This window comes from Triturus cristatus, chromosome 12 (genome assembly GCF_964204655.1).
Source record: "Triturus cristatus chromosome 12, aTriCri1.1, whole genome shotgun sequence".
In the NCBI taxonomy this organism is placed as follows: Eukaryota; Metazoa; Chordata; class Amphibia; order Caudata; family Salamandridae; genus Triturus; species Triturus cristatus.
The window spans coordinates 516085651-516104581 of NC_140595.1; the positions used below are offsets into that span (position 1 = coordinate 516085651).

Sequence of the window (18931 nt, forward strand, 5' to 3'; positions counted from 1 at the left end):
GTCTGGATGGATCGGGTCTGGATGGATCGGGTCTGGCTCAGTCGATATCCCGGGAGACTGTGTCATCATAAACTTTAGATGCCCCCACAGTTTGTTGGTTAGCAGCTTGAGCAATGTTTTGGCCAGGAGCAATATAACCCTAGTACCACTCTAAGAAGAAAAGACTCTTGGAATAAATTGCTCACCTGTACATCAATGGAAGCTCACCATAGCAAATTCTTCTTCTTAGGCTATAGATGTTTATGAAAATAACACACCACATCTCTCTTTGTAAAATGTACCCTCTCCGACCATGCACAGGAAGACAACCAAAACAGGGTTTCCAGTTAAAAGTAATAGATATAAATCATGAAAGAATCAATACATCAAAAATGTGTTTTCTTTTGACAAGCTGTCAATTCTTTAATAAGGACTCAAAAACTGAGTTAGATAATGTTACCAGAAAGAGCATTTCAAGATGGCGGACCCCTGCTTACAAATTCCATCTCATTATGATGTATACTTCGAGCTTGTAAGCTTCTCAAGATCTTTCATTCCATGTGTCACCTGACGTGATGTCATAGCCCACTCAAAGGTCAATATGTTTACATTCTGGTTGCTAGGAAGCATCTTTTATTCTGATGCTACGTAAACCCAGTGTGCTGCTGCTAGGAAGAGTGGGCAGTTTGGTGGCAGGCTCTGTGAAGAGCTTGCCTGATTTAGCTCCTTTCCCCAAAGTCCCGTTTGAGCTCCACTTTGTAACTATGACGTGATCACAGCGGCCCGCGCTGCCTTTAGGAAGCTTGGATTCACTTAGTTAGCGGGAATCCTTCTTCTGGATGTAACCTGCCGCAGGATGTCAAGCGTGGGCAGGAAGAAGTCGGGCAGCGCGGTTATAGACTGGTTAGACAGCAAGCAAGCCAAGACCTTACGGGTTTCAAATGAAAGAGAAACGTTTCACGTGGGTATTGTTGATCCTCTTTACTGAACTTTGCACCTTGCTGACAGGGCAAATGTAAAATGTCATGGTTTATTTTTAAACTAACGTAGGGTCTTTCTCTTTTCCAAATTATGTGCTGTTCATTTAAGGGAGTGGCTGACGATTAGGAAGTTGGTCTAATTTGCCTTAGATCTCACAGTGTCTAATAAATGACCGTCAAGACTCCTCGTTTTAAAATCACATTATTTGACGACGTCCTAGCTATAAAAACTGCTCTGGTGGGAATGAAATACATGTTCTTTATATTTTAGCACAATAAATACCAGAGTGATAGAAGGAATGCTCGAACTAATCACGGCATTCAACATTCCGGCGCAGCATTCCACTATCCAACTGTCACACTCTGACAGAGACTAGCTTTATGCAAATCAGTACGGGCCCTGCTCCAATAGGAACCGTCCAGCCTGAAATGACAGTCGAGGCCCCCTCCTGGGCTCTCTGTAAACATCGTTCCTGGAATATTTTTGAGTAGGCCTTAATAAAGAAGTTACTAAGGTAATTCATCACTAGTGAATCATGCCAAACCTATCCTGCTCTACCTGTTGTTGGCAGAACTATAGTGTTTGCTTCAAATTCAACGAGCTCCAGGGCCCTCCCTCTGCACAGTACTTGAGAGCTCCTGAGTGAGTCTGGAGGGGGCCCTCTATGTATTTGGCAGTGGGGCCCCCTCAAGTTTGTACACACTGTAAGCATTACATTAGGAAGATATAAAAAGTAAATCATTTATGTTCATGCTTTTGAAAACAAGCGGTACTATCCATATTATGGGCTGTATATTACAACACGTACATGCCCTATAAATAGGTGTTTTTCAGAAATAATCAGTTATATATATTTTTTGCATTAAAAAGACAACTATTGTTGATTTCATGGATAAAATCACACAAGACAATATTTACAAATATAGATGTGCTGCTAAACCTATCATTCTGCTTTCAGCATAGATTCACAGCAACAGTATTCTGTGTCTACATTTGTTTCACAAATCTCTGAAATCCATGTATCCACCAAACATGCACCTGATACTAAAGTGTCATGCAAACAATCAACTTTAATCATGTACTAGTGCTAATACTTTTACCCCCATCAGACCCGCAACTGATAGTCATGCGGCTTCTTTGACATTGCAACTGTGCATGTAAGGTAAGGTAAGGCAATACTTTATTGTACAGTTAATTAAAACCATTACAAACCATCATCAATTAAAAGTTTCATGTTTCGAAACAGCCATAACAAATTACGATGATACTATGGTAAACTTTGTGTAAAAACTGCTATTAAAAAGTACTAAAGCTAAAACTTTTAAAATACGGGCAGAGTGTAAGATTGGCCTAAGAACTGACTCAATTCTGTCATGCCATTAAAAACTTTGCATGGTTGGGCTTACTTGCATTCCCATTCAAATCCAGCTAATTATTACAGTCCTTAATGTGCCTGGGCCACAAGAGATGACCCTTCCGCATAGACTTGTGCTTGCTTGATCCCGCCCAAGAGAGAATTACCATGTGTACTACAAAAAAAGTAAACAGTAGAATAGGAGGTAGAAAAGAAACAAGAAATCCCAATAGTGCCCTTGTAGCAACACAAGCAATTCATTGCTTGAAGAACAAAAGGTTTCAGGGAGACATCTGAGCCGTAGTTATTCGGTTCTTGAGCTCTGACCATTAACTGTTCAAGGTTTTAGAGTTTATAGCAATAAAACTCAAGGAACACCAAGATACCGACTAGACCCTTGTTGTCATCCGATTATTTTGGCTCTGAGGATACAAAGGTTGCGCTGGGTTCCGTCGCTGTCCTTCCTGTTTTTCCACTAATGCGAGTGCGATGCCTTCTTCGTGAGGATTATGGCTCTAGTTTCTGCTCTACAACCAGACCAATTTGACTTTTCCTGTTAATTCTTTCACTTTATTAAAGTGGACATCTACAGCTTCAAGATATTGTACCAGTCGGCAGCTCAGTTGGACTTCATCGCCGGAGAAGCATGCCAGGACTGCTTGCCTGAATGACCTTATCCGGTTTTTATTAAATAGTGGTCTCAAAAGGGTGTGGCGTTCTTGTAGCAGGTCCTCACAGATGGTGATGAGGTGTGCGATGTTTTCTTCGCCATTACCACAAAGGCGGCACCTAGCTGGTATTGAGGGGCGCAGACATGGGGCCAAATGATTTGCAGAGGGCAACAGTCCTAATTGAAATTTCAAAAACTTCTCTTTTGTCTTTATGGTGAAGCTGGTCTGAAGATATGTTTGGGGCCTGAGTTTGGTATAAGATTGTATAGTTAGCCAGCTGTGTGCTCGCTCCACCAGTGAGGCTTTGTCCTGCAAGAGAGATTCTTTTCTGATGATGTTATTTACTGCTTTTTTGAAGCCTGCCAAGGGCACGGGGAGATCTCATAATTGACACAGCCCCAACTGTTTGATTGTGTCCGCCAGGTAAAGCCTTGCCGGGCAGTTTTCTTTAGTTTGCAGTTCTTTTCACAGGAGAGCGTTGAGGGTTTTTGCTTCTCCCCTGCTTATTTTGTATCAGCTTTTTAAATATACTCCTTTGCGTGCCAGCTCTTCCTTTGCAAACCCAAATTCGAGCCTCATCTGCGCAGGTGATGTGTACCTCGGCAAGCCAAAGATCATGCGCAATGCTCTTGCTACCGTACCATCTACAGTTTCAGCGTCCCTTCCTCTCATTGCTTTGCTTCCGTAAGTGATAGATGGAATCAGTTTTGCCTGAATCACCTTTATTAGTGGGAGGAGGCTTGATCCAGTGAACTTGTTTTTTGGGTTTCTTAGAGATACTGCGGTCATTAATCCTCTCTATTTTATGGCCTCGCATTGTGGCTTGAAGCTGCCCTTGGAGTCTAAAATGACCCTTAAGTATCTATATTCGCTTACAGCGTCCAGTTTCCTTGAGTCCAATAACCAGTTGTACGTTGTTTTCGTTTTGCGAGTGCTGATACACATAACTTTAGATTTTTCTTGGTTAATTCTGAGTTTGTTTGTTATAGAGTATCATGATGTGATGTCCAGCAGCCGCTGTAGGCCTATCGGGGTCCGGCTGATGAGCACCAGTTCATCCACGTAGAATAAATTGGACAGCTGGATGCCCCCTAACTTGGATGCGTGGGAATTACTTTCGTTCAACAAGATTGACAGTTCAACCATGAAAAGATTAAATAATGTTGGTGCAAGCACGCATCCTTGTTTTACCCCTGTGCTTGTAGGCAACTGTGCATGTGCTCGTTGTACTTTTTTGCTACTTCTGTGAGGTTTGTACTCATGTTCCTGGCTATCACATACTTTCCACAAATATAATTGAGGCTCATGTGTGCTCCACCCTCGCCAGTGTCCCCTGTGTACCATTTCTCAATCCTTTCAGTCTTCTTCGCTGCAACTCCTATCTCTCAAGAGCTCTGTTGAATGCAGGCGTACGACTATTGCTTGCTTACTTTTAAGCTTAGGAACCCTTAACATAAAGTTCCTCCCAGGACCAGAAACAAGCATCCTAGGACTTGTTTCGGGGTTTCACCCCTCATTAGCCAGGATAGCTTGAATCCAGTGGCACAGTGAACCCGGGACCCACGTCTTGGCATACCCGGCAAACTTAGGGCGAGAAAGCAAAAGACACAAAATTGATGAATGGAATGCAGAACAAATCAAAATATTCACCCCAGTCAAGAGATCTGGGTTAAATCCATCATTCCTTTGCTCACCATGCCACCCCAGATTAGACCTGGCAAACTCAAATAAGTCTTGACCCTGTACCTCATGTGAACAGTCCAGGACAAACTGCCAAGCCAGATCCTCCCTGAACAGGAAACCAGTATCCTTGGACAGGTTTCAGGGGTCCACCCCTCATCAGCCAGGATAGCTTGCATCCAGTGGCACAGTGAGCCTGGGACCCACGTCTGGGCTTACCCAGCGCACTTAGGGCGAGAAAACAAAAGACATACAATTGATAGACGGAATGCAGAACAAATCAAAACATTCACCCTAGTCAAGAAATCTGGGTTAAATCCATCAGTCTCTTTCTCACCATGCCACCCCAGTTTAGACCTGGCCATATGCAAATCAGTCTTGACCCTGTGCCTCATGGGAACAGTCCAGCTTGAACTGCCAAGCCAGGTCCTCCCTGGAACAGAAACAAGCAACCTAGGACCAGTTTCTGGGTTTCACCCCTCATCATCCAAGATAGCTTGAATCCAGTGGCACACTGAGCCCGGAACCCACATCTGGGCATACCCGGTGCACTTAGGGTGAGAAAGTAAAAGACACACAATGGTTGGACGGAATGGAGAACAAATCAAAACATTAACCCCCAGTCAAGAGATTTGGGTTAAATCTATCATTCCTTTACTCACCATGCCACCCCAGTTTAGACCTGGCCATATGCAAGACAGTCTTGACTCTTTGCCTCAGGGTCAAGACTGATATGCATATGGCTGGGTTCAAAATGGAATTGCATGGGGAGCAAAAAAAGGATGGGTTTTGGCCCAGATCTCTGTACTGGGGTGAAATGTATGATATTAATCTGCATTCTGTCCTTCAGTTGTTTTTGCATTTGACACTCTAAGTGGGACGGGTATGCACAGACGTGGGTCCTTTGCTCTCCATGCCACTGGAGTGAAGCTGTCCTGGCTGATGAGGGGTGAAATACCGAAAACGGTCCTAGGATGCTTGTTTCCAGTCCAGGGAGGACCTGGCCTGGCAGCTCGGGCTGGACTGTTCCTATTGGGTGCAGAATCAAAACTGATTTGCATGTCGCTGGTTTCAAACTGGAATGGCGTGGGGTGCATAAAAAAGATGGATTTAGGCCCAGATCTCTGTGTTGGGTTGAATGTATAACATTGTTCTGCATTCTGTCCATTAGTTGTTGTTTTTGCATTTGTCACCCCGAGTGGGATGGGTATGCCCAGACGTGGGTCACATGCTCTCCATGCCTCTGAAGTCAAGTTATCCTGGCTGATGAGCGGTGAAACCCCAAAACCGGTCCCAGAATGCTTGTTTCCTGTCCAGGGAGGACCTGGCCTGGCAGTTTAGGCTGGACTGTTCCCTATGGGGGCAGGGTCGAGACTGATTTGCATACGGCTGGGTTCAAACTAGATAGCATGAGGAGCAAAAAAAGATCAATTTAGGACCAGGTCTCTGTACTGGAATGAATGTATGACATTGTTCTGCATTCTGTCCATCAGTTGTTTTTTGCATTTGTCACCCCGAGTGGGTCGGTATGCACAGACGTCAGTACCGTGCTCTCCATGCCACTGGAGTCAAGCCATCCTGGCTGATGAGGGGTGAAATCCCGAAACCGGTCCTAAGATGCTTGGTTACAGTCCATGGAAGGCCTGGTTGGCAGTTCAGGCTGGACTGTTCCCATTGGGCGTAGGGTCAAGACTGATTTGCATATTGCTGGGTGCAAACTGGAATGGGGCATGGAGGAAAAAAACAATGGCTTTAGGCCCAGATCACTCTACTGGGGTGAATGTATGACATTGTTCTGCATTCTGTCCATCAGTTGTTGTTTTTGCATTTGTCACCCCGAGTGGGACGGGTATGCCCAGACGTGGGTCACATGCTCTCCATGCCACTGAAGTCAAGTTATCCTGGCTGATGAGCGGTGAAACCCCAAAACCGGTCCCAGGATGCTTGTTTCCTGTCCAGGGAGGACCTGGCCTGGCAGTTTGGGCTGGAATGTTCCCTATGGAGGCAGGGTCGAGACTGATTTGCATACGGCTGGGTTCAAACAGGAATGGCATGAGGAGCAAAAAAAGATCAATTTAGGACTGGAATGAATGTATGACATTGTTCTGCATTCTGTCCATCAGTTGTTTTTTGCATTTGTCACCCCGAGTGGGACGGTATGCATAGACGTGGGTCCTGTGCTCTCCATTTCACTTGAGTCAAGCTATCCTGGCTGATATGGGGTGAAACCCCGAAACTGGTCCTAGGATGCTTGTTTCAGTCCAGGGAGGACCTGCCAGGCAGTTTGGGCTGGACGGTTCCCATTATGCACAGTGTGAAGACTGATTTTCATATGGCTAAGTTCAAACTGGAATGGCATGGGGAGCAAAAAAAACAATGGATTTAGGCCCAGATCTCTGTACTGGGCTGAACATATGACATTGTTCTGCATTCTGTCCGTTAGTTGTTGTTTTTGCATTCGTCACCCTGAGTGGGACAGGTATGCCCAGACGTGTGTCCCGTGCTCTCCATGCCACTGGAGTCAAGCTATCCTGGCATATGAGAGGTGAAACCCCAAAACCGGTTCCAGGATGCTTGTTTCCAGTCTAGGGAGGATCAGGCCTGGCAGTTCGGGTTGGACTGTCCATTATGGGCACAGGGTCAAGACTGATTTGCATATGGATGCTTGTTTCCAGTCCAGGGAGGACCTGGCCTGGCAGTTCGGGCTGGACTGTCCCTTATGGGCACAGGGTCAAGACTGATTTGCATATGGCTGGGTTCAAACTGGAATGGCATGGGGAGCAAAAAAACAATGGATTTAGGCCTAGATCTATGTACTGGGGTGATAGATTTGGGTGTCTCTAGTTGGCATAGGTAGGTACCTGTGACAAATAGGGACCCTTGCGTCTAGTCAGGGTAAGGGGCTACACTCCTAAAATAACCCCTGCTCACCCCCTTGGTAGCTTGGTAAGAGCAGGCAGGCTTATCTCAGAGGCAGTGTGTAAAGCATTTGTGAACATATACAGTAATACAGTGACAACACTACAAATGGACACCACACAGACTGTATTATAAAAATAAGTATTTTTATATAGACTTAACACAAGACCAAATGACAAAAATCCACAATACTGTACTCGGAAATAGTCTCTCAAATGTTATAAAATAGCTCAGTTCTCTCAAGTTGTAAATGCAACACTTTACTCTCAATGTACCTTAGATGCGTAGCGCAAAGAAAACAAAAGGGTTGCAGGGAAAGTGATGCGTCAGTTCCTTACACGCAGGGGAGTGTGTGCGTCGGTTTCTTACTGCTCTCCGGTGCGATGCGACACTCTGGCACCTCGATGCGATACTCTTCTCCGGTGCGATGCGTCAAAATGGCGTCTTGGTTGCGATGCGACAACGTTTGTGTGATGCGTGCATGCCCGACGGCTGTGCGGCGAATCGATGATCTTTGGAGCCGCTACAGGCCCTGCGTCGCGCTTCTCCGGTGATGCGACGATGACCTCTGTGGCAGTGTCCCGCTTCTCCGGCGTTGCGATGACAGTGGCGGCGACATGCTTCTCGTTGTTGCGTCGCGCTTCCAGCTCCCAGCGACACGCAGTCTCTCAGAAGGCCCAGCACAACAGTAGGCACTTCAATTCCCAGCAAGGGAATTCAGGGGGGAGCTGGTTGGTGAAGTCTTGTATCCCTGAGACTTCAGGCAGGAAGCAAGCTCTAGTTCAAGCCCTTGGAGATTCTTCTTCAAGTTGATAGAAAGCACACTCAGTCCTTTTCTCCTCTCTTTGGTAATGAAGCAACCACTGCAGGCTAACCCCCAAACACACATTACAGGGGTAGTCTCCTCCTTCAGCTTCCTGGTTCTTCTCCTCAGCAAAGGTTCGTCTTGATTCCCAGAAGTGATCTAAAGTTCTTGGGTCTGGGTCCCAATATTTATACTCCTTTTATCTTTGTTCTCTGAAGGCAGAGAGGCCTTTTCCTAGTCCAAACCAGTTCTGGTCAGTCCTGGAGCACTTTGTTGACATTTCTCTTACTTTCCTTTCACAGTGCAGGGCAGGGACATCAGACACACCACAGGAGGTGGAGCCAGCATTGTGGAGGGAAGGTCCAGCCCTATTCAGGTCCCAGGTGCAACCCCTCCCACCCATCTAGATGCAGATCTCTCCATTCAGCCTTGTGCTGACTCACCCTGTCTCCTGGAATCCCCCAGGCCCTGTCACTCAAACTCCAGACAAGAAATACACAGCCTAGCAGAGGCAGGTTTGGATGGTTAGACAAGAAAATGCCTACTTTCTAAAAGTAAGAAAATATGGTAGAGCATGCACTCCTTCCCTTTCATTTGACTCCATGCTTCAAAAACGTCTATGTAGATGCGTGCGACCAGTGTCCGTGGATCGGCCCGAACCACAGTCAATACAAACGTATTCCAAAAGAGCACTCCTCTCGCACTCTACACTGTCACACTGCGCAAAGTGGGAATCATTTCCCGCCAATATATTCAAATAATCCAGGTACTCCAATGTAAACTCTTATAACCGTAGCCTTTTTGTTGTCCAATATTACATCCATTCACTATTTCTCTTCATCACAACGGAGACAGCATGATTGAATCTGCAATCTTTATTGAACTCTTCCAATACCAACTGCTTGCCACTCCAGGCTTTTAACAATGGTACGTACAGATCAATCACGGATTGAAGTTGACACAGTGTGTAAATATCCAATGCATTTCGAGCCCTCTTGGCTCTTCGTCAGGGATTGCTAGAACAAATACAATGAACAGCTTAGCCACGCATTTCATTATAAACAATATTAAATATTAAAGGGCCCAACATCAGTTGTGAAAACACATAATCACCTCCGTGTACCAAACCCTAGTCAAACGTAATTTTCATTTTTATTATTTGTCATTCACAAGTAGAGGATTTAGTTATTTAAAGCATAATTTATTGTATGTGTTTTTCAGGAAATGTAGTTTCTTATTGCATTGAATTTTTCAACATAGATTTTTTAACATTGTGTTCATTTAATGTATTCAGATTAGATACAGCAATGATTTTGTGTAACATAGTTTGTGGGAAGGGGTGATTTTGGTTAGGGTATTTAATTATGAATTAGATTGACACATCTATAAGCAAAAGATTCAGTGGAGAAGAGTAATGGGTCATTTTGTGTGAGGGGGATGGTGGTGAATTATGGGAGTGAGAGTCTCTCGGCAGAACAGCGGAGGAAATTGAATGCAGTTGCTGGGGAAAATAGTCATGTGGTGCTCGTTTGGGAACATACAGCGCGAAGACATAAGAGCGAGAGTGAGTGCAGCTGATAATTTGAACTAATGGCCAGGAAGAGGGAGGAAGCAGTGCATTCATGGTGAACAGCATGAGGAGACCAGAGTGCTGATGGTGAACGTTAGTTAACAAAAGGTAAAAGTGAGAGACATGGAGGCGGAGGGAAAGCGAGTTGGAAAGAGAAGGGGTAGGAGGATAAGGTAGATTTACGAGTGGGGCATTGGGTCTTTTGTGGAATGCTCATTATGGGGTTTCTCTTATGTTCACAGTGTTTTTAGGGTAATCACAGGTTTGGGTGGTGTAGGGGCAGAAAATAGTTGCATTTAAATTATGTTTGACTAGGGTTTGGTACACGGAGGTGGCTATGTGTTTTCACAATTGATGTTGGGCCCTTTAATATTTAATATTGTTTATAATGAAATGCGTGGCTAAGCTGTTCATTGTATTTGTTCTAGCAATCCCTGACGAAGAGCCAAGAGGGCTCGAAATGCATTGGATAGTTACACACTGTGTCAACTTCAATCCGTGATTGATCTGTACGTACCATTGTTAAAAGCCTGGAGTGGCAGAGCAGTTGGTATTGGAAGAATTCAGTAAAGATTGCAGATTCAATCATGCTGTCTCCGTTGTGATGAAGAGAAATAGTGAATGGATGTAATATTAGCAACAAAAAGGCTACAGTTATAAGAGTTTACATTGGAGTAACTGGATTATTTGAATATATTGGCGGGAAATGATTCCCACTTTGCACAGTGCGACAGTGTAGAGTGCAACAGAATCTTAAAACCAACTTCACTAAAAGATGTTTTTTATCAATCTGAGTTCAGGCATACTAAACTAGAATTTCTACCATGTTCCCTGAGTCAGTTAGGATTATAAAATGTAATAATCAAACTGCCCATTCTGGCCTATGGAGAACAGGTAGCCTTGCAATAGTGAAAAACAAAAATGGCTGTAATTCACTATTAGGACATGCCACACACATCAGGGCATGTTCTACCTTTTACCTACAATGCACCCTGCCCTTGGGCCTACCATAGGGGTGACTAATATGTATAAAAGGGAATGTTTAGAAACTGGCAAGTGGGTGCACTTGCCCAGTCAGCATGGCAGTACCAGACTTCACACAGGCTCTGCAATGGCAGACCTGAGACACACTTTACAAGCTGTTCCGGTGGGTGGCCCAATCAGTGGCACAACCAGCAGCATTGGTTACAAGCCCTGGGCACACGCAGTGCACTCCACTAGGGTCTGACAAGTAAACCAATCAAGCCAATCATGGAGTCACTAATCCATACATCAATTTAACAGTACATTTTTGGACTCGTTTGGAGCTCTTTTAGAGGAGCGGATTTGGTCGAAGTCCTTTACGGTCATGGGAGACTTTAATTTTCACCTAGAGAATGTACTAGATCCAGACAATTTGAGACTGATGAAAATCATGAGTGGAGGGGGCTTAGAACGACGTGTAGTTGGTCCCTCACATGTTGCGGTACGCACCTTGGATGGCATTTTCTCTAATGATAATGATCTGGCCATATCTAAAACTGTGCAGATCCCTTGGTCGAACCACATGGCCATTATCTTTATGCTCCATCAAAACCCGCTAAATCCGTCTAATCACAAGCCCAGGGAGAGAATCTCCATCCGGGCCTGGAAAAACATAGACAGTACGGAGATGGGGAATTTTCTGTCTTTGAATACGCCAACTTTTCCAGCAAATGTTGTCACAGCAGCGGACCTGTACTCTGGGTGGATTAAGAACGCATGTGACAAATTTGCGCCAAGTAAGCTTATTACCCCCAGGAGAGCCCAGCCCTCAGCACTGTGGTTCTCAGTGAAACTGCAAGAGCATAAAACTGAGTGCAAAAGGCTTAAAAGGGCCTGGAGGAAAGGGTACAGCATTAATAATAGAGAAAAATATAAAGAAAGCCTAAGCAGCTACAAGAAATTAATCCTAGAGACCCAGAAAGTGTATTTTGCGAAGCAGATAAAGGATGCCAATGCATCCTCCAAAGAACTCTTTAGCACCATCGCCAATCTGACTAAACCTACCAAACCCACTTCACATAGTAGCCCTGCCCTTTGTGAATCGCTTGCCTCTTTCTTCCAGAATAAGGTGGAGGCTATCTATTCTTCCTTTTCTAAGGGTCAAGGGTCAAGGGGAGACAGGAGAGGCGGCAGCCAGCCGTGTCTCAGGGGTGATGCTGGTGTCTGACAGATTGGTGGGTTTTAATCCGATTCAGGTCTCAGAGGTTACAAACCTGCTGCAGACATTGCGGTCCGGGTCACCAATGGACCCCTGCCCAGCTGCGGTACTTAAAAACATTCCTGAGGTCGTGGCTTCCATCCTTACACCCTTGTTTAATACCATCATAGACGTGGGCGAATACCCTAGGCCTTGGAATTCCGCCTCTATACTACCTCTAATAAAAAAAAAAAATTGGATAAAGAGGATCCCAATAACTATAGACCCATATCTCGTCTCCCGCTGCCGGCCAAGTTGCTGGAGAAAGCCATTAACAGGCACCTCAGCGCTTTCTTTCAAAGCACTAATGCGCTTGACCCCACGCAGTTTGGGTTTTGTGCAGGGCATAGCACGGAGATGGCTCTGATCAAGGCCACTGAGGAGGTTAGAGCAGCAGTTGGACAGGGAGGTGTAGCCGTCCTGATCCTGTTGGATCTGTCCGCGGTCTTCAATACGGTCCATCACCATGTGCTGATGGACCGTTTGTCGAATGCAGGGGTGGAAGGGAGGGCCTGGCACCTTCTGAAATCTTTCTTGGCAGACAGAGTCCAAACAGTTGAGATGGGGCAGGACAAATCCAAGCCGTTTACCCTCCCATTTGGGGTGCCGCAGGGTTCCTCCTTGAGCCCAACGCTCTTTAATGTCTATGTCAGTCCGTTGGTGGCACTGATAAGGTCCCTCGGGCTGCAATTAACATCTTATGCAGATGACACACAAATTGTGTTGTCCATTCAACGAGGGACTAAAGACATGATGGGCACAAGATGTCATGACTGTCTGAACGGAATCTCTGGCTGGATGGCATCTAATTGCCTGAAATTGAATGCAGGCAAGACCGAGGTAATTATATTTGGGAACAATCCACACATCTGGCCTCCTGATATGTGGCCGGAGGGTATGGGCAAACTTCCAGCTCCTGTAGACAAAGCCAAAAACTTGGGGTTGATCCTGGATCATAAACTCGATTTTGGGGACCAGGTCAGCGGAATGGTATCTACCTGCTTCTACCTCCTTAGGACTCTGAGAAAAATTACATTTCTCCTTCCAGCAGAAGGTTTCAGGACAGCTGTCCCAGCCCTCATTTTGTCCCGCCTCGATTACTGCAATAGTCTGTACCTTAACTTGAAAAAAAAAATCTGGTCAGACTACAGACAGTAAAAAATGCAGCGGCAAGACTGCTAATTGGGATACCGAGGTTTGCCTCTGCTTGAGATGATCTCCGGCAATTGCACTGGCTACTGGTCACAAAATGAGCACAATTCAAGCCACTGTGCATGGCTTTTAAGGCACTGAGTGGCACTGGCCCGGATTTTCTGACTAAGTGCTTTGAATGGTATGTTCCGGGCAGAGAGCTGCGTTCCACCGAAGGAGGACTAGTAGCCATTCCCCGGATAAAGAAGGCCAGTTGGGGAGGCAAAAGTTTCTCCTATGGGGCGACGAAAGCCTGGAACAGCCTGCCAGTACACCTTAGGAAGGCCTCAGAGCTCCTTTCCATCAGAATGGGGCTGAAGACTTGGTTATTCATGGTTTAGGCACCCCGCTTCCAGTGTGTCAGTGTGTAGCACCAGGACACCCATGGGTAGAAGTGCGCTTTATAAGCTTCGCTAACATAACATAACCATAGGGAGCACTTGCACTGTGGCACTGAACAGCAGTGGCACAGTGCCCAAAGCATCTATAACCAACAAAAACACATGAGGCAACAGCAAAACATTGAAGGGGTACCCACTCTAATGGTGCCAGGTCTAACACGTGTCCCCTCCAGCTGAAATGTGGGGAGAACTACCCTACCTCCTGGGAGTTCACATCACTAAGGCGGAAAAACCTGGACAGACCATCAGCATGGTGTGTTCTGTACCAGGACGGTGTTCCACTGTGAAATCCATCCCCTGTAGGGAAATGGACCACCTCACCAGCTTTGGATTCTCACCCCTCATCTGCATCAACCATCTGAGGGGCCTGTGGTCTGTCTGAACCCGGAAGTGAGTCCCAAACAAGTATGGCCTCAACTTCTTCAGTGCCCAGACAACAGCAAATGCCTCACACTCAATTGCACTCCACCTCTGTTCCCATGGAAGTAACTTCCTACTGATGAAGGCTACAGGTTGATCTAGGCCCTCTTCATTAATCTGTGATAGAACAGCTCCCACACCATGCTCTGAAGCGTCTGTTTGCACAATAAACTCTTTTGAGAAGTTGGGTGCCAGGAGCACAGGTGCCGTGCACATGGCAGTCTTCAGGGCATCAGAAGCTCTCTGACAGGTGTCCAAATCACTCTCTTGGGCTGCTTCCTGGAAGTCAGCTCTGTCAAGGGAGCAACAATGCTGCCATACCCCTTGACAAACCTCCTGTAATACCCGGTGATTCCTAAAAAGGCTCTCACCTCTGTCTGGGTCTTGGGGGGTTCCCAAGCCAAGATGGTTTCAATCTTGGGCTGTAGGGGTGCCACCTGGCCTCTCCCAACCTGGTGTCCCAAGTACACCACGGAACCCTGCCCGTTCTGGCAATTACTCGCCTTGATCATGAGGCCTGCTCTCCGCAGCTCCATCAACACTTCCCAGAGGTGGCGCAGATGTTCTTCCCAACTGGCGCTGAACAATGCAATGTCATCCAGATAGGTGGCACTGAACTCATCCAGTCCAACCAACACCTGGTCGACCAACCTCTGAAAGGTGGCAGGGGCATTCTTTATCCCAAAGGGTATAACCTGGAATTGTTAGTGCCCATCTGGTGTGGAGAATGCTGACCTCTTTCTTGCCCCAAGGGGATCTGCCAGTACCCAGACGTTAAGTCAAATGTGCTGAGGTACCGGGCAGCCCCTAACCGGTCAATGAGCTCATCAGCTCTGGGGATGGGGTGCGCGTCAGTCCTGGTGACTGAATTGAGCTCTTGGTAGTCCACACAGAACCGCAGTTCTGGCATGACACCCGGTGCGGCAGCCTTTGGGACCAAGACCACTGGGCTGGCCCAAGGACTGTTAGAGGACTCAATCACCCCCAACGCAACCATCTTGGAGACCTCCTCCTTGATGCAAGCTCTCACCCTGTCAGTCACCCTGTAAGTTTTGTGCTTGACAGGAGGACTGTCCCTGTCTACATCATGGACGCACCAATCAGTGACACTGGGAATCAGGGAGAAGAGGTCAGAAAACTGTCCCAGCAACTGGTGACAGTCATTCTGTTGCTCAGGGGTCAGGGTGGAAGAGAGGTTTACTCCATCCACTGACCCATCTTGCTCTGTTGCAGACAGGAGGTCAGAAAGAGGCTCAGTCTCCTCCTCCATTCCAGCATCTGTTGCTAGGAGCATGCCCACTTCGGACCCCTCTAAGTGGGACTTCAGGCGGTTGACATGCAGGACCTGCAAGGGGTTCCTGGGAGACCGCAAGTCCACCAAGTAGGTAACCGGACTCTTGCGCTCCACCTCCTCAAATGGTCCGGTCCACTTATCCTGGAGCGCACAGGGCTCCACTGGGGCCATGACTCACACTCTCTGACCAGGCTGAAACTCTGCCAGAGTGGCATTCTGGTCGTACCACCGCTTCATCTCCTCCTGGCTGGCTTCCAGATTCGCCTCAACGAGTTTTCTGAAACGCCGAGTTTGGTTCCTGAAGGCCAGCATGTAGCCATATATTTCCTGGAGAGGTTTCCTGGGAGATTGCTCCCAGCTTTCCTTGACCAAACTCAAAGGTCCTCAAAGGTCCTCTCACTGGGTGTCCATAGAGAAGCTCAAAGGGACTGAACCCTGGAGATTTCTGTGGCACCTCGCGGTATGCAAAGAGAAGGCATGGTAAGAGGACGTCCCACTTACGCCTCATAGGCTCCTCAAGACCTATTATCATGCCTTTTAGGGTTTGGTTGAACCTTTCAACACACCCATTTCCTTGGGAGTGGTAAGGAGTGGTGAACTTGTATGTTACACCACACTCCTGCCACAGGGACTTCATATACTTAGAAATTAAGTTGGTACCGTGGTCAAACACCACCTCTCTAGGGAATCCTACTCATGAGAAAATAACCATCAGTGCTCGTCCCACCACGGGGGCTGTCAATGTCCTCAGTGGTATGGCTTCCAGGTACCGGGTGGCATGGTCAACCAAGACCAGGATGAACCTGTTGCCCATGGCTGTCTTGGGATCTAGAGGCCCTACAATGTCAATGACCACCCTCTCAAAGGGGGTGCTGACCACAGGAAATGGCTGAGAGGAGCCTTGTGTTTCATCCCACTCTTTCCACTTGCCTGGCAAGTCTGACAGGTCCTGCAATGAGTGTCTGAACTCTTGCGCATTTGGGGCCAATAAAAGGGGGTGACAAGCCTTTCAAAGGTCTTGTCCTGCCCCAAATGTCCTGCTGAAGACACATCATGAGCCAGCCCCAGTAGGAAGGCTCTGAAGCGCTGGGGTACCACCAGCACACGGGCTGACCCATGCTCAGCAACCTTAGGCTCACTATACAGGAGACCATTCTCCCTGTAGATCTAATGTGATCCAGACTGATCACCTGCTGCCTGGTTTGCAGCCTATTGCCGCAAACCCACTAGAGAAGGGCACTTGTTCTGCTCCTCACAGAACTCCTCCCTGGAGGGACCTCCTTCCTGCTGCTAATGGGTCAGCTCAGGCAGGTCTCCCAGTTCAGCAATCTCTTCCCCGGTAGGCTCCGGGGCATCCCCCTCAGGGTCCGCCTCCTCCTGGGCCATGGGAATCTCAGGGGCCGATTTCCTGCGGCCCCTACCTCTTCTCTTTAGGGCAGGCACCTGGGCCATTTTCTCAGGCTCCAGGTCCTCTTGAACACCCTTACTGGCTGCCATAGACCAAGTGGTCACGCAGGCCCACTCAGGCAAACCCAACATCTCTTAATGAGCTCTCCGCTCCACCTTAGCCCAAGGGGAGCTCTCCAGATCATTACCTAAGAGACATTCAACAGGCATGGCTGGCCTCACAGCTACTTGAAGAGTCCCTGAGACCCCCCCACTCAAATGGAACATGTGCCACCTTGCAGTGGCTCTCTGTGTTGTCAGTGGCAACAACTAGGTAAAATGCATTTGGGACTACCTGCTCTTCAGACACCAGCCGACAACTGACAGCTGTCACACTGGCTCCGGTGTCTCTGAGAGCTTCCACCCTCTTGCCATTTATGGTCACCCACTGCCTGTATTTCTTAGTGGTATCAGGCAGCTGGGTCCTGGGGACCACATCACAGTCTACTAAAGAGACAAGGAACATCTCTGCAGGACCCCACCCACCTTGGGCACCCATCTTTTCCTCCAGGGCTACACTACCCAACTGCAGGGGTGGTGCGCGTCATAAGAACAGTGGCCTACCTGACCACACTTAAAACAGGTCTTGGGCCCCTTGTGAACAGGCTTATCTGTCGGGGCCACTGCCTTCTTCTCAGGGGGAGGCTGGGAACCTTTCCCTTGGTTCCCTTGGGGATTACTTTGGGGCCCTTTCTGGAACTCCCTCTGTTTACCCTTGTCCCCCCCACTCTTCTGCTGGAGACCCTGCCCACCGTTGGCGAAGTCTCCCACATGACCCTTCTGGACCCAGGTGCTCACCCAGTGGTCCGCCTCCTCAGCAAGCTTCCTAGGGTTAGTTAGCTTGCTATTAATAAGATGCTGGCATAGCTCTGGAAAACAGTTATTAGACAAGTGCTCCCATGCTAAAAAATCATAGAGTGCTTCAAACTTATCCACTTTGCCATCCTTCACCCAACCATCCAATGCTCTGCAAAAGAAAGACACATATTACACCCAAGTGGTAGACTCCAGTTTCCTGCAATTTCTAAACCTTTGTCTGTATAACTCTGGGGTCAAACCAAATCTGGACATTAGGGCTCCCTTCATGTGGATATAGTTCATCTGCTCCTCTGTAGGCAAATTCAACAAAGTGTCCCTCCCATCACTAACAAAGCAGCCCCACAACCCTGCTCCCCAATCCTTCTCAGGGACCCGGTGGGCCAACATTGCAGCTTCATAAGCCCTAAACCACTCACCAATATCCTCATTCTTGTGGAAATCTTTAACTACATCTTTGGGGATGTAAGCTCTTGCTTCTACCTGCACTGGCGGTATGCTGCCACCAGAGTGAGGAACCTCTAAACTTTTGGCCTTGAGTTCCAATTCCCTCAATCCTCTCACATGCTCAAAATGCATCCTCTCTTCCTCTAAGGATAACTTCTTCATTTCTAATTCCATCTCAAACCCTATTTTATTGCTCTCTATGTCCTTCTGACCATTCATTTTGAGCCTAGCCAGCTCCAACTTATGCATCCTCTCCTTTGCTATGTCCTCCAGCTCTCCTCGGGACAATCCTTTGGAAGAAACACTGCGGCCCGCCCCTGAAGGTGCTTTCCCTCCAGCTAGGCCCACTGGCCACTCAAGCTGCCCATTTAAATCCTCTGCCTCCACTGCTGGCTCCTCAGGATGCTCAAGGGCATTCCTAGATTCCACCCAGGCCCTCAGCGCCTTTTGGATTTCCTCCTTCTTGGTAAGGCCTTTCACAGAGATTTTAAATTTCTTGCACAAAGCTTTGAGATAAGGCACAGTGTAAGTATCAATTCTCTCTTCTTCCAACACAATGTCTACAGATACTACGGATGCTGACTTGCTCATGGTAGCAAAAAGACTGGCAATTCTCAGGAATCAAAAATAAAAAAGAAGTTCCCAGGGAAAATTCTCTCAAAGTATGTGGCTGCATTATGGTCTGCACTCACTAGTAGTGTACACCAATCACTGTATATGACTCACAAATACAAAT

The 18931-nt window shown here is 47.2% G+C and overlaps 1 protein-coding gene across 2 annotated transcripts in view; it reads left to right on the top strand.

The window, feature by feature from the left end:
• The first annotated feature begins 632 nt into the window (after positions 1-632).
• Positions 633-18931, top strand: part of C12H16orf78 (chromosome 12 C16orf78 homolog) — a 293236-nt gene continuing 274937 nt past the window's right edge. For both annotated transcript variants that reach the window (XM_085637524.1, XM_085637525.1), the window contains exon 1: positions 633-940. In XM_085637524.1, the coding sequence (XP_085493650.1) occupies positions 836-940 (105 nt within the window). In that variant the 5' untranslated portion in view covers positions 633-835. The remainder of the gene's footprint in view (positions 941-18931) is intronic.